Below are 13,689 nucleotides of genomic sequence, written 5' to 3' on the forward strand. Positions count from 1 at the left end.
ATGCTGTTGTGACAATTTAAAAAAAAATAATCCCGGACAAAGTCATGACAAAACTGGACACTCTTGGCCTCCCCCCTCTCACTTGTGCCTGGATAAAGGACTTTCTCACCAACCGAGCCCAGACTGTGAGACTTGACCCCAGCCTCTCCTCCAGAACATCACGGCAGTCATCAAGAAGGCTCAGCAGAGGCTTCACTTCCTCAGAGATCTCAAGAAGCACAACCTAAACTCCAACCTGCTGCTGACCTTCTCCCGCTCATCCATGACATACTGTGTCACACAGGCTCCAGAGAGTAGTAAAGGCAGCACAGAGGATCATCGGCTGCCCTCTCCCCTCCCTGGTGGACATTTACACGCCCTAAAACTAGCTAAAATCATCACCAAAGACAGATTCCACCCTGGCTTTTACCTGTTTGATCTGTTGCCCACAGGGAGGCGCTGCATGTGCATCAGGACAAACGCAAACAGATTCAAAAACAGCAAAGCAAAAGCCACCCTCAACTGTAATATGCACTGATTACATAGTCCCACCACTGTGAAATACCATACCACTGTGCAAAAAGGGTCATGTGCAATAAAATACTGTATATTCACTGTAAAACAAAAAGTAGAGAAATGTTTTTTTTGTTTGTGCGGACCTAGACCAGAAGTTCCAATTAACGCTGTTTTTTAGTGTGTATCTGCGTCATTACCTTGTTTAAAGGTACATTCTCCACTATCCAGCAACAACGACCCCTGTTATTAGAACATAACACGTGTCATTAATGACTTCATTATTTTGTTATATCATTTTGTCTTATCAGTGAGATAACACTGCTCAGTGAACAGCTTCAGAGCCACCTGTCCGAAGAAGCAAGGCTCAAACTCGAAAGCCCCTTGGGCCAATTCTGGAGAGCTTTAGAGAGTGAGGACTTTCTTCAGCAGCTGTAATCCGTGCCATACAGTTTTCCATCCATCTGTCCATTATCTACCGCTTTGTCCTCCACTGGAGGGTCAACGGGGGTGCTGTGTCTATCAGCTGACATAGGGCGATAGGCGGGGTCACACCCTTTACAGTTCACCAGTCCATCACAGGGACACACATAGAGACAAACAACCGTTCACTCACACTCTCACACTTGACCAATTCACCTAATCCCCAAATCGGCATGTTTTTGGACTGTGGGAGGAAGCCGGACAACTGGGAGAAAACCCACACACACACGGGAAGAACATGCAAACTCCACGCAGAAAGACCCTTGTTCCGGCCGGGGCTCTTTTTCAAAAGTGTAAATAGTTTTTGTGTTACACAAATAGAAATAATATATCATTAATTTCTTGTACTCATTACATGGATTTGAAAGTTATACAACTTTCTGTGCAGAATCAAGTGTTTCAGAGCTTTTGTATGACTTCATTCATCAAAATATCTACTAAAGTCCAACTGTGTTTGATTCAGATACCAGTGTTTCACATATCTTCCTGGAAATAGGCAACAACTCCTTAATGATGTAATCAGCAATAGTTTAGTTTATTGTTGATTTTGTAGAAAGCTTTGTAGAGTGATTTCGTAGTTGTACCTCATGTGAGTGTAAAAACAGAACAAGTAGACTTCTCCAGTGCAGGCAGTGGTGGAGCTAGACTTCTATCTAGGGGGTCCACAGACTATGACAATGAATTTGTTTCTCGAGCAATGAATTGCAATCTGAGTCTTCCCTATGGGAAAGATGTAACAGAGTGAATGCAGCTTGCCACGGTGAACGACGTCGATCTTCAGACCAATCCTTGAAAGGTCACGGCACCATTGTAACGAGTGTGCATTGTCTTTTAAAGTGTCTTATCAGGTTGAATGCGCATACGTTAACCTCTTGTATATTCTGCGTTGTGTTCTATGTTGTGCTGAATGAATGAGAGAAAGACTTTTATTGAAACAGTGGCCATTTCTCACTTTTCTGTGTCACGGAACGCAGTTTTAAGATAATTTGAGGAGAGAAATTGGCCAATTAGAGTCTAAACATGTGCTGTGTGTAATAAGATATGACATATATATAGTTTGGCAGCGACGTTGGCGGCGGTGATCAGCTCCGCCTCTGTGGATGCTAGGTGCGCACAGTGGCCGGCACAGAGCATCGTTAGCTCGGCCTGTCCTGAGGACCAATCACAGCCCTTGCCGTCTCCCTTGTCAACCCAACTCTGATCTGCACCAAAGAAGCAAACTCTGGTTCCGCCTAAAACATAGGCTTCATGCGAACCAAACGCAGAGCATTATGGGTACAAAGCAGGGCATTGTGGGTAAACACAACCAAAACATTATGCACATGTAAAACGATAGCCAGGAGAAATGTCTGAGTCCATTGTTGTAGCGAATATATGTCATGTTCACATAAAATGATGCTCCATGTTTTGCTCTGATGTGGAGGATACAGAAGTTGTCCTGCATTAACCAACGGACGAGCGAGTTTTCTTGTTAATTGTTCTCTTGTCTTCTCCTTCAGTAATTATTGATGCAGTGCCGCTTAAGGCGAGGAGGGGAATACATTATTCAAAGGTTAAGGTCTTTCAATAAAGTGCAGCATGAACGCAAACTCGGACCAGCTGAATGTTGCCACCTCCAATTGAACCGAGTCCCCAATCGTACCGAGAGAACTTTAAGGTGTGAATACAACCTTTGCCCACAAAGAGTCCATTTGCCTACAGCTCACCACAGAAGATGATTTGCTAGGGCATTGTTTCAAAACCCCGAATCTGGTGGGACTCAAAACCCACAGCCTTTGAATCACTTTGTTTCTAGAAGGCACTAGAAGTCCATCGTGTTGTCCATTAAACTATTACGCCTGTGAGAATACTGCTGTTGTCTCCATCTGACTTCGTATAACGTGAATCACTTTCTGTGCGTAGCTGCCAAAATGTTGGTTAACACAGAGTGAGTTGTGTCGAGACAGGCTTCATCAGCATTGTGTCTGAATGTGATGGACATGTGTTTATATTTAAAAATGATGCACCTCATTTTAATATTAAGGTTGTCAGTGGCTTATCTGTGGGAAAGTTTTTGAAAGAAACCCAGAAACAGGTTGAAATGTTCTCACTACATGGAGGAGGTTTAGCCTCCTCCGCTTTCTCTCAAGGTAAGAGGAAAAAGAAAAGGGAGCGTGACAGCAGAGAAGAGGAATGATACAAAAGGAATCAACAGCAGAGGGACAGAGAGCAAACGCTGCAGAGAGATAAGGACAATGAGATAGACTTAAGAAAAAACAGAGAAAACAGGTAGAGAGATGACAGAGGTGAGTTGTTGCTGTTAAGGAGGGGTGGAGGCTTTGTATCTGAGGGGCTGGAGGCGCATTTGAATTCAGGCTGTGTGTCTCCTGCGCTAGCTGAATGTTACCTGCTCCAGCATGGCAACAGAGAGAGGGAGGGAGAGAGAGGGAGAGGGCAGTGAGCTCCAGCTGCAGCCTGCACACACACTTCCACACACGAGCATGTACAGTCACAACAGGGGTGCAAAGAGTGACTCAGGTAAGCAGGAACGCCCCTGATGAGAGAGGACCCTTGACAGAGAGGGAGAGAGAGAGAAGCAGTGTGGTGAAAAGCGATACTGAAGGAGGAGGAGCCACAGAGCTGAGATTTCTTTCTTTCTTTTGAGCAGGAAGAAAAGAAGAATTAGAGTCCAAAAAAAATCTATTGATCTGAACTCCCGGGGTGAGACAGATACAGGAAAGATGACCGTGAAGTGATGCAGGAGCTGTGATGTGATTGGACGAGAGAGATCCGAGGACATGCACACAAGGATGAAAATGAGAGTTAGTTTTTGCAGTGAGACTATGTGGGGGGTCTTAAACTGACGAGACCGAAGGGGAGGATTGTTCAACAGGGTGAGCTGGGACAAAGGTGTGGTAGTGTGAACGTAAATTAACACATGGCACAGGATGAACCACCTGTCCTTCTGAGATGAGGTGAGCACACGCTTACACACACACACACACACACACACACACACACACACACACACACACACACACACACACACACATACACACACACACACACACACACACACACCTCAACATAAGACATACAAACTTCAGTCTTTGGGACTACTGCTGGCTTTTCGCATGGACTGCATGAGACTCCCCACAGAGCACAGGAGATGCTGTGAGATGCCGGCACTCATGTGAGGACAAAACTTAGTGGAGCCGAACTCGAATTCCAGGTGAAACCTCCCTTGCGACAACCTGTGGAGGAAGGGGATTGGATTATTTTTCCGGGTCTCGAGATCCTAAAACCAGTAGACAAGATGGAGATCAGGTGGATCAACCTGTGCCATGAGGATCCTGCCCTGAATTGACCCACTCCTGAGGCTCCTATCAGCCTGTCCCCTCCTCTCCCCCTAACTGGATGTCTTGATGTTTTGCTGTGGGCTGGGACACTGGCGGAGAGTGCAGTCCATCTATGTAAGTGACCATCGCAGCATCACTCGCAGCACGCACACAGCAACAAAGGATGGATGTTGTTTATGTACACGAGAGAGTGCACATTATTTTATCATTTTAATATTGATGCACTATTGCTGCTGTATCCTTCATTCATATATGCTGTCATCTGCAGTATATAACACGAGCAGCTGTGTGCGTGCATGACTCCTTCATCCTGTGTTTTGCTGCTAAGGTGTTCACTACTCAGTGACGGTGAGGGCTGCAGTTTATCAGCACAGAAAAACAGCACCCTATAAAGATCCCAGTGTGGGAGTTCAAAAATGACTTGTAAAACTGATACTCATGGTTTATTAGATTTTTCAGTGCGAGGCAACAGTTTGATATAATCCCTACCTGAACAAGTGAATTGGGCACTTTATTAATCGTCTTAAATATCAGTGATAAAGTGTTTTTTAAGAACATGACAGCTGCCAAGGAGAGCTGCTCTCCTTCACATTATTTGTCCTGTCTGAGGAGTAGAGGAGTAGGGGGAGGACAGACAAGTGCAGTTATCTCATTACCACCCAGATTTAAAGCTCCACTTTGTAACTTCTATCAACAAAACACTGTAGCTGCTTGCTCTCCCTTCTCATTCACACATTCACACACGACAGCTCTTACCTTCTACCCAGTCTTCAGTAAATGACCTGTTATATATCAGTCTTTAAATCAAGTGCGTTTATTCAGATTTAATCCATTACTGGAGCTGCATCATCCAGTGAACAGCAGCAGCTGTGTTTGGCTCTTACAGGCAATGCTTTAGAGCAGCCATTCCCGAACTGAAGATTACCGGGGTCCACTTTGAAATCTGAAAATCCTCTGAGTTCCACACCCAAACCTTAAACCACATCTGACCTACACATGAAATTAGGAGAATTTCATATTATATATACAAATTTTTCAGCACATGCATGTGGTTATTACAGCTGGGCTCCAAGTAATGCAAGGTTTAGCTTCACAACAAAGTAATTATCCATCAACATATAACAATTTAAGTATTAAAATTAACAAATTAATATCTTGTAATCGGTGCACAGCAGAGACACCGGACGCCAGTTCTTGATTTCCGAAGGTCTCCTTTCTTTGGGAGGAGGGTGAGGACAGCCCTCCTGCAGCTCAGAGGCAGCCAACCCTTGTCCAGACTGTCCTGTAGGACACACAGAAGATCCTCCCCAATGACTGTCCAGCAGGTCTTGTAGAACTCTGCAGGGAGGCCGTCTATGCCAGGAGCTTTCCAGCTTTACAGAGTCTGTAGCGCCTCCTGCAGCTCCTGGGCGAAAAGTTTCGCTTCCAGACCCTCTCTGTGGTCCTCTGTGATCTGTGCCAGTCCTTTAAAAAAAGACAGCACCACCTCTGGTTCCTCCTGAAACTCTGTCGAGTACAGTTCTTGATAAAAACTGACAGCACACTGTCGAATGTCTGCGTCCTCCTGCAGTATTTGTCCGTCCTCAGACCTCAGTGAGTGCATCAGTCTTTTTTGTTCTAGGCCAAAGAAAAAATGTGAAGGAGCATCCATCTCAGCAACTCTCCGAAAGCGTGACCGGACCAGAGCACCATGTGCATGAAAACTCAGCAGGTCTGACAAAGCTGAGCGTTTGGCTTTGAGAACTTTAATTTGTTCTCGATCTCCTGTGGAGTCTGCTAGACTTTGCAGTTGCACCACTTCTCTCTCCAGGGACCTCATTTATAAACGTTGCGTACGCACAAAAGAAGGCGTACGCCACTCTCTACGCAAACTGTGGGATTTATAAGAGAACTTGACGGGAAAATGTGCGGTCCTCCACGCCAACTCTGACCCATGTGTACGCACATACCTGGGTAAGGAGAAACTGCGCCACTGATGGCAGAAGAAAGAAACTGTGTAAAACTAACAATTGCATTGTTTAATGTTTTTTTTTATGTAAACTTCACATACTACTCTATAACCTCTGGTTTTATGAACAGCTTTCTTCCATTCTAGCCAAAAATATGGGGGGATACACATTATGGCAGACAGGTAAACAGTCTGAAATAATGTGTTTCCCCCATATCTTTGCCAGAGGTTATAGAGTAGTATGTGAAGTATACATAAAAGAAATCATTCCCGTGGCACAGACGATCTGCCTGTGTGACGCCAGGCGCTTTTTTGCGTCTACTTTAATGTCTGACCACTCTTTTTTTCACCTCGGTCACACTCCGACCTTCTGAGGCAACAGCACTGACATTATCCGCTTCATGCTGCCACTCTAGAACACCAAACAATAAAGCCTTCCTCTTCGCCACCCCCTAGACAAGTACTTCCACCTCACACTGGGTGTAATTACGTTACTTGGCCTTTCTCTACGATTTCGGCATTGATTTCAGTCATGAATCAATATTCATGAGGGGCGTTTCTCTGAATATTTATAGGCAAATATGGGCGTGGTATGACCCGCACACAGGTGCGCCACATTTAGAGTGGATTGTGATTTATAAAGGGAAATCGGCGTAGGACGTGCGTGCGCACTGTTTTATAAATCAAGATATTTTTGTGCGTAAGCACTTTCTGTGTTTCGTGCGTACGTCAATTTTGACGTCAGTCCTAAGCACAGTTTTAAAAATGAGGCCCCTGATCTCTCATAGATCTGCTCATGTCTCTCGTCACATTGAGAGCTGTTTTATCTGGACTTTTCTCACATTCCACCTTTGCTGTCACGAGCTGTACTCACACTAAGTTTTCTGAAATAAAATAACAAAAATAACTGAAAACATTCTTAAAACTAGTGTCTGACAGCAATGTGGTGTTAAAATGCCAGTAGGCACTTTTTCATCTAATATTCTTTATAAAAACCACACAGTGTACAAGAGAGTGATCTGAGAAACCCACAGGACAAATAAAACAGCTCTTAAAAACATTAGCATGGTGTTCATAACAATAAAAATTATCTAACCTGGTAAGTTGTCTCTACAGTGAGTCCCGGTGAACTGACGCTGTTTATGGACTCATCTCCACACGTCACACAGCTCAGAGGTTTCTATTATTTGTGTTACACTACGAAAATGAAACAACTATTATACAGAGACTAGACAATGCAGGAGCACATAATATGTATAGAAAAGTGGATTTTGGGTCATATAAACCCATAAATACTACACAGTGTCCCTTTAAAAAAGGTGGTGCGTTGGAAATGATCGTTTTCTTGGCAGGAGTTACCAAAGGGGCTACACAGCGAGGCTACACGCCTCCACTGACACACCGACACCCGGACACAGTCTAACATGCCTGCGAGTCAGATTCTCCAACCCGGAGACTGTTCCACAGTTTGGCATTTCCATCACTGACAGGAGATTCTGGGAGAACAATTCTTTTTTTTTGTTTTAGTGAATGACTAACACATGCAGTTTGCATCCAGGCAGCTGAAAGAATAACACAGTAAAAACAAGTGGACAAATCTAAGAGTGGATGATGTTTGCTGTCCAAATTAGTAATAATATTGTGCAAATTCCTGCTGTAATAATCTAGGTGCATATCCTCCTAGCTTCCACTGAACACTTTTAAGTTGCTTGTAAACTTGCTGTGACCTGAGTTACAGCCAGGGACAGCAATATATTCATATTTATGCCAATGTGACTCCAAGAGGGAGTGTGTGAAATCTTGGTCTGAGATTTAGGAAAGTGGGATTTGCTCTGTCTTTGTTAAATAGACAAGAAGTGGCGGTGGAGTATTTCAAAACAAAGTGTTTATATTTTTCTTTACTCGCATGTTAGTGGATCAGTAACCTGCTTTCAAATCTGCCATGCCCTCAACAAACTGGCCCTCGATCACTTCCTTCCTTCCACTAGAGCCACCTCAGTCTTGAAACACTCTATCACTCCACCTTGCATTTTTTGCTGCCGTTCCCTCATCTTGGATTTGTCATGGTTTGACCCCACCCCTCTCTCTTTCCCCCATCCATTCCCTGTCAAACTCCTCTCACAGATGTTAGGTTAGCTCATGGCAGGATTGGCCGTTTACTGGCCCCAGCCTCTGGCATCAGAGGAGGAGCATAAGCCAGATGTCTGGTTGCATATTCATGCAGGGTTTATGAATTTGATAAGAGCCGGCAGCCAGCACTAAAAAACGAGGAGGAAGCGAGAGCTTCAGAAACTTTACTGCACATTCTGCCTCTGACAAGACAGTTCTGGAGCTATTATGTTTTTTTGTTTCTCTTGTGCTCCCACTCCTTCTCCTCCTCTTCCTTTTTTCTCGTGGAGTCAGTTTTGGAACATGTTTTGCTGTGGTGTGATTGGCTGGTGATGCTCCAGGCAGATGTAAATCTGGCGACGGTTGTTGGCACAAGGGAACCGGTGGAGGACGTCAAATGAAAAGCTTGTCTTCATCTCTGAGCAGGCTGCTGCTGCTGCTGCTGTTACTGCTGCCGCTAAAGGTGGACGGGACGTCTGTGTGTTCATGTTCATGTTCGTGTGAGGACGCTGAGTGTATCCAGAGTTGGCCCTGGAAGTCATGTCAAAAGTATCCAAGAACAAAAATGTCTCCTGGGTGAGTACGGCCTTTCAGTAGCCTTGGGTAGTTTGAGGAGTAGACAGGGTGTGAAGGGGGAACGATGTTTGTGGTGTAGGCTGTTGTTCTGTTTTGAAATGTGTTATATACTCTATGTCTATATTTCTTATAATGTATGCTACATATAGACATGCGACCACACGGTGCTACAGTGGGCAGCAATAAGGTCACGGATTCAGATTCTTGTTTCACTGAGGGCCTTTCTGTGTGAAGTTTGCATGTTCTCCCGTAACCATGTGCATGGGTACTCTGGATTCCTCCCATAGTTCAAAAACATGCAGATTTGGGTTAATTGGGTAAATTAGGCACCGTTAATTGACCATCTCTGCATGTTGACGGGGTACAGCATGGACAGGTTGTCAGTCCATTGGCAACCTGCAAGCTTTTGCCTTATGTCAGCCTGCCCTATAACCTATGCTATGTGGAAGATTAATACCGCTTATCCATTACAAAGTTCAAGCACTACTCTTCTGTACTTGGTTTGGTATAAGGCTCATTATTTTCCATTACTTCATTCTACCTCTTCAACATGGGGGGGTCGTCATAGCACGACTGCACAAAACTGCTGTGATTCTGTTAAATAAATAAAAATGTTGGAGATTAACATGTTTTGGGATTTATAAGACTTTTTAACTGATCTACAGTCTGGCATTATTCGCTTTGATTTGTGTGACGGACGTCGTGTACATGACTCTTCCAGTGACGCCACTCTCTGACCAATCATTGGCTGGCAGTTTATTGACGTCACATTTATAGTATTGGCTCAGCTCGCTTGGAACCTCACCAGAGCAGGTGCTAAAAAAAAACCATGTACCAGGTACTTGAGCCGAGCTGAGTAGTGCTGTATAATGGAAAAGCACCAAAATGTGTAAAAAAAAATGAATGGATGGATGGCCATATACTGTATGCATAGATAATTTGGACCTGTGGGCTTGTTCTTATCTAAACAGATGCTCTGTGTTGGACCAAACAAGGATGTTTCATGGGTATAATTCAGGTAAATAAACATGACCCTTTTTAATGCCTTAATGTGTCCAACAGCTGTGCTGTCAAAAATAATCCCAAAGCCCCACTGCACTCTCCTCCAACCTGCATTACACCATACTGCCCTAAATCAAAGAGCATTAACCAAAAAGATTTCACACCTCGAAGCCTCGAGAGTTGAAGCAGAGTGAATAAATACGATTATACGTTTTCACTTCTGTCTTTTTGCAGCCAATAATGGGTCTTTTTTTTTCTTTTCTTTTTTTTCTTCCAAATAGGTGAGTCATTTTCTCATTTCTAGACCCAGTGGAGAACAGAGTGGCAGGCTGTCTGGGTCTTTGCCTGGAACTGTGCATGCCATCAATCTCTGGCCCAGCAATAGAACAGACACACACTCATGCTTACACATCCACCTCCTCGTTCTTGAGTTTTGGGGTATATTTGAATACAGCTTTTTCTATCACCATTAGCTGTCCTCACATGCATCCTCACATCACCACTAAACAGTGGCCACGGAATTGAAGTTTTTAACATTGAAACTGTTTTTTTGTTAAAGCTTATCCTTACCCCGGATTTCCACTGGACGCGTTACAGCCGCGGCACTTCAGCGTCTGCTTCGACCTCTGCCCAGCGTCAATCGCCACCGGGCGCGTTACAGCAGCGGCGCGGTGCCTTGGGAGCCAGCGGTATTCACGGAAGATCACACGATAATCTCGAACGGACGCGAGTTCGTGAGATCCCGCGATAGACTGTGTGTATAAAGGAAACAACAACACAGCTTCTTTCATTCTCCAACGTGGAAGAACTGTTGATCTGGTGTCATAAATGAGTTTCTCCACTTCAACAATCAGTCTCGCGTCGTACATTATGACTCTCCGAGACCCTCTGATAAATTGACTGTTGACCTGGTGTCATAAATGATTTTATGTTTCTCCACTTCAACAATCAGTCTCTCGTCGTACATTATGACTCTCCGAGACGCTCTGATTAATTGACTGTTTACCTGGCAGCACCGGTCACGACGTAATGTTGATGTGAAGTTGTGGCAGGCTATATGACCTGTGTATTGTGTTTTATTTTGAAAGGGGGGCGGAAGTGTTTTACTTTGAGTTGGAGTCGCACTTCCTGTCAGGTGCGAACTGCTCTGTTGAAATTTACGCGGTTCAGCAGCGGCAACGGCAAAAATAGAACTGATTCCTATCGATATCGATGCAGCGCGGCGAGACGCTTCTGGGATGCTGCTGGGACGTTCCGCAGCGCGTCTGGTGGAAATGCTTTCATTGATTAGAATGGAAGCGATTTGAATGGATGGATGAATGGATGGATTCTGGAACAATCTCAGGTCATGGGCGAAATGCTGGGAATTTTCAATACAAAGGAATTCCTCTCTATTGACCTGGCAGAAACATAACAGGTAGACATATATACCATTATTTTTCTTGCGAGATGTCAGCTTTGGTATTTCCAGTTTTATTCAGCAGATGGGACAACAACTTTGAAAAAAAAATTGCTTCAAGAAAAGCAGGTATCATGTGCAAACAGGGGTTGCTATAAAAGCAGTTGGTTTAAACAAAGGGCTTTAATGGAACATGAATGTTTTGATCATCAGCTGCAACTAAGAAGGGACAGTTGTTGTTGCTATCGACAGTTATGAGTTTTTCCATTACAGTTTTAAGAAAGCATACTTCACCGGAAATGCCGCACAAAAACAGGAAGTTGGACGCGTAATTACAGGGTCCCATATGGTCTAGCGGTTAGGATTCCTGGTTTTCACCAGGATGCCGACTCCCGGTATGGGAATTCACTTGGGGCACCTAGTGTTTAGGGCTTCAAGCTTGAGACCAGAAGGTAGTCGATTTGAACCCTGTCCCTCACTGCTCCCCGAATGCAGGCAGCTCACTGCTCTGGGTTAGCATGTACTTCACCTCACTGTGTGCTGTGAGTGTTCACTAACTCACGGATGGGTTAAAATGCAGAGATTGGAAATTTCCCCACTGCGGGACTAATAAGGGAATCTTAATCTAATCTTAATCTTTAGAGAATGTGTAAGAATATGTGGGTACAGCTGTGTGTGTCTTGAAGGTCCAGATGTGAGTCTCTCATACTGTATGTCAATGTCAGAGCCGCTTGCTCCACACTTGCTGTTCTATCGGCACTGGCGATCTATCGGACGGAAGCCCTGCTTTTTTATGTAACACTCATCCGTGTCCCTTGCCTCCCAAAGCTCTTCCTGGTGATTCTGGTACTTCACCATGTTGCACATCTGCTGATGATTGGTTGTAGGTCTATCCAACTGCGTTCAACTGCAGTTGGTTGAACTCTTGCAAGTGAGAGGTGACTACAGCCTTTATAAGATGCAGTCAAGAGTGAATGTCTGATACAGTTAGACATAAGGAGACAGCGCACATTTCAGTTTCGCACCATCACACTAATAACATTTGACCACTGAAACGCAGGCATACATTTATTTTGAAATAGTCACAGGAAAGGAAATCTATCAGTGAGGTGACGTCACATGTATTTTTAAAGCTTTTAAAATATAAATGCTATGCATGTTGCATATGAAGATGGGTTTAATGTTTATTATCTAAACCGTTTATTTGTGGCCCTTCGTTTGATTCATTTATTTCAGTGTGAGGAAAAAAATGTTGCCCACCCCTGCTTTAAAAGGAAAGGTTTGTTTAGAGGTCACAAATCCACACACGCACGCACGCACACACACACACACAGACAGAAAGACAAAAACTTGTAGACACACCTTAAAGGGACACTGTGTAGTATTTATGGGTTTATATGACCCAAAATCCACTTCTGTATACATATTATGTGCTCCTGCATTGTCTAGTCGCTGTATAATATTCTTTGTTTCGTTTTCGTAGTGTTTCAAAAAGTCATGTAAAATAACATGGCCGCGGGCCGCTACTGCATTGCCACGACGCCATGTTTCTACGGGAGCCTGTATAGACAAACCCGAGAGAACAAATCGAGCATCGCTTTACTTGTAGCGGAAGTCCCGCGGAGCAGGAAGTCTGAGGTATAAACAGAGTGGAAACGTGCTGGTCAAGCATGGAGAGAGCGCCGAGACGAGGCTGCGAGCGGATCCTTTTACGCGTTTAGAATGGACCACACGTATTTTCCAGCGGATAAAGGAACACTAGTACCTGACCGTACGCTGGAAGACGTGACCGCGACAAAAGACGGCAGAAATCACGAGTGAACATCGGTGTTGCATTCCCGAAGTGGAGAGCGCTGATGAGGGACGGAGGGTTACGCACTGATGCCGACCTCGCTTGTTTTCTGCTGGACAGGTAATCTCACACACTTATCTAAATGTTACTTTTTGCGCGATGGCAGTCACTAAACACACACCGTCGTCGCGGATCTTCAGACACGGCACCCAGGCGCATTCATTGCAATATCTGGGGACTTCAACCACATCACTCTGGCTGCCACACTGCCCACTTTCAAGCAGTTTGTGGACTGTCCCACCAGGGAAAACAAGACACTGGACCTGCTGTATGCCAATGTTAAGGAGGCTTACAGCTCCACTGCCCTTCCTCCTCTTGGCAGATCGGACCACAACCTCATCCACCTGCAGTCCCTGTATAAGCCCCAAGTCCAGCAGCTTCCTGTGACCACCAGGACTGTGAGGAGATGGTCACAGGAGACTGATGAAGCTTTACAGGGCTGCTTCGAACTAACAGACTGGGAGTTGCCTGCCTCCACCGTGCCTGCGCC

At 44.7% G+C, this 13,689-nt stretch overlaps 1 protein-coding gene across 1 annotated transcript in view; it reads left to right on the forward strand.

Annotated features, from left to right (window-relative positions):
• Positions 1 to 4,379: 4,379 nt before the first annotated feature.
• Positions 4,380 to 13,689, forward strand: part of cacnb2b (calcium channel, voltage-dependent, beta 2b) — a gene marked incomplete at both ends in the record, with an annotated part of 43,110 nt that continues 33,800 nt past the window's right edge. Inside the window, one exon of the mRNA XM_083907463.1 lies at positions 4,380 to 4,427. Coding sequence (XP_083763589.1) covers positions 4,380 to 4,427 — 48 coding nt within the window. The remainder of the gene's footprint in view (positions 4,428 to 13,689) is intronic.

The sequence above is a fragment of the Microchirus variegatus genome (assembly GCF_963457635.1).
Source record: "Microchirus variegatus genome assembly, chromosome: 21".
Taxonomy (NCBI): domain Eukaryota; kingdom Metazoa; phylum Chordata; class Actinopteri; order Pleuronectiformes; family Soleidae; genus Microchirus; species Microchirus variegatus.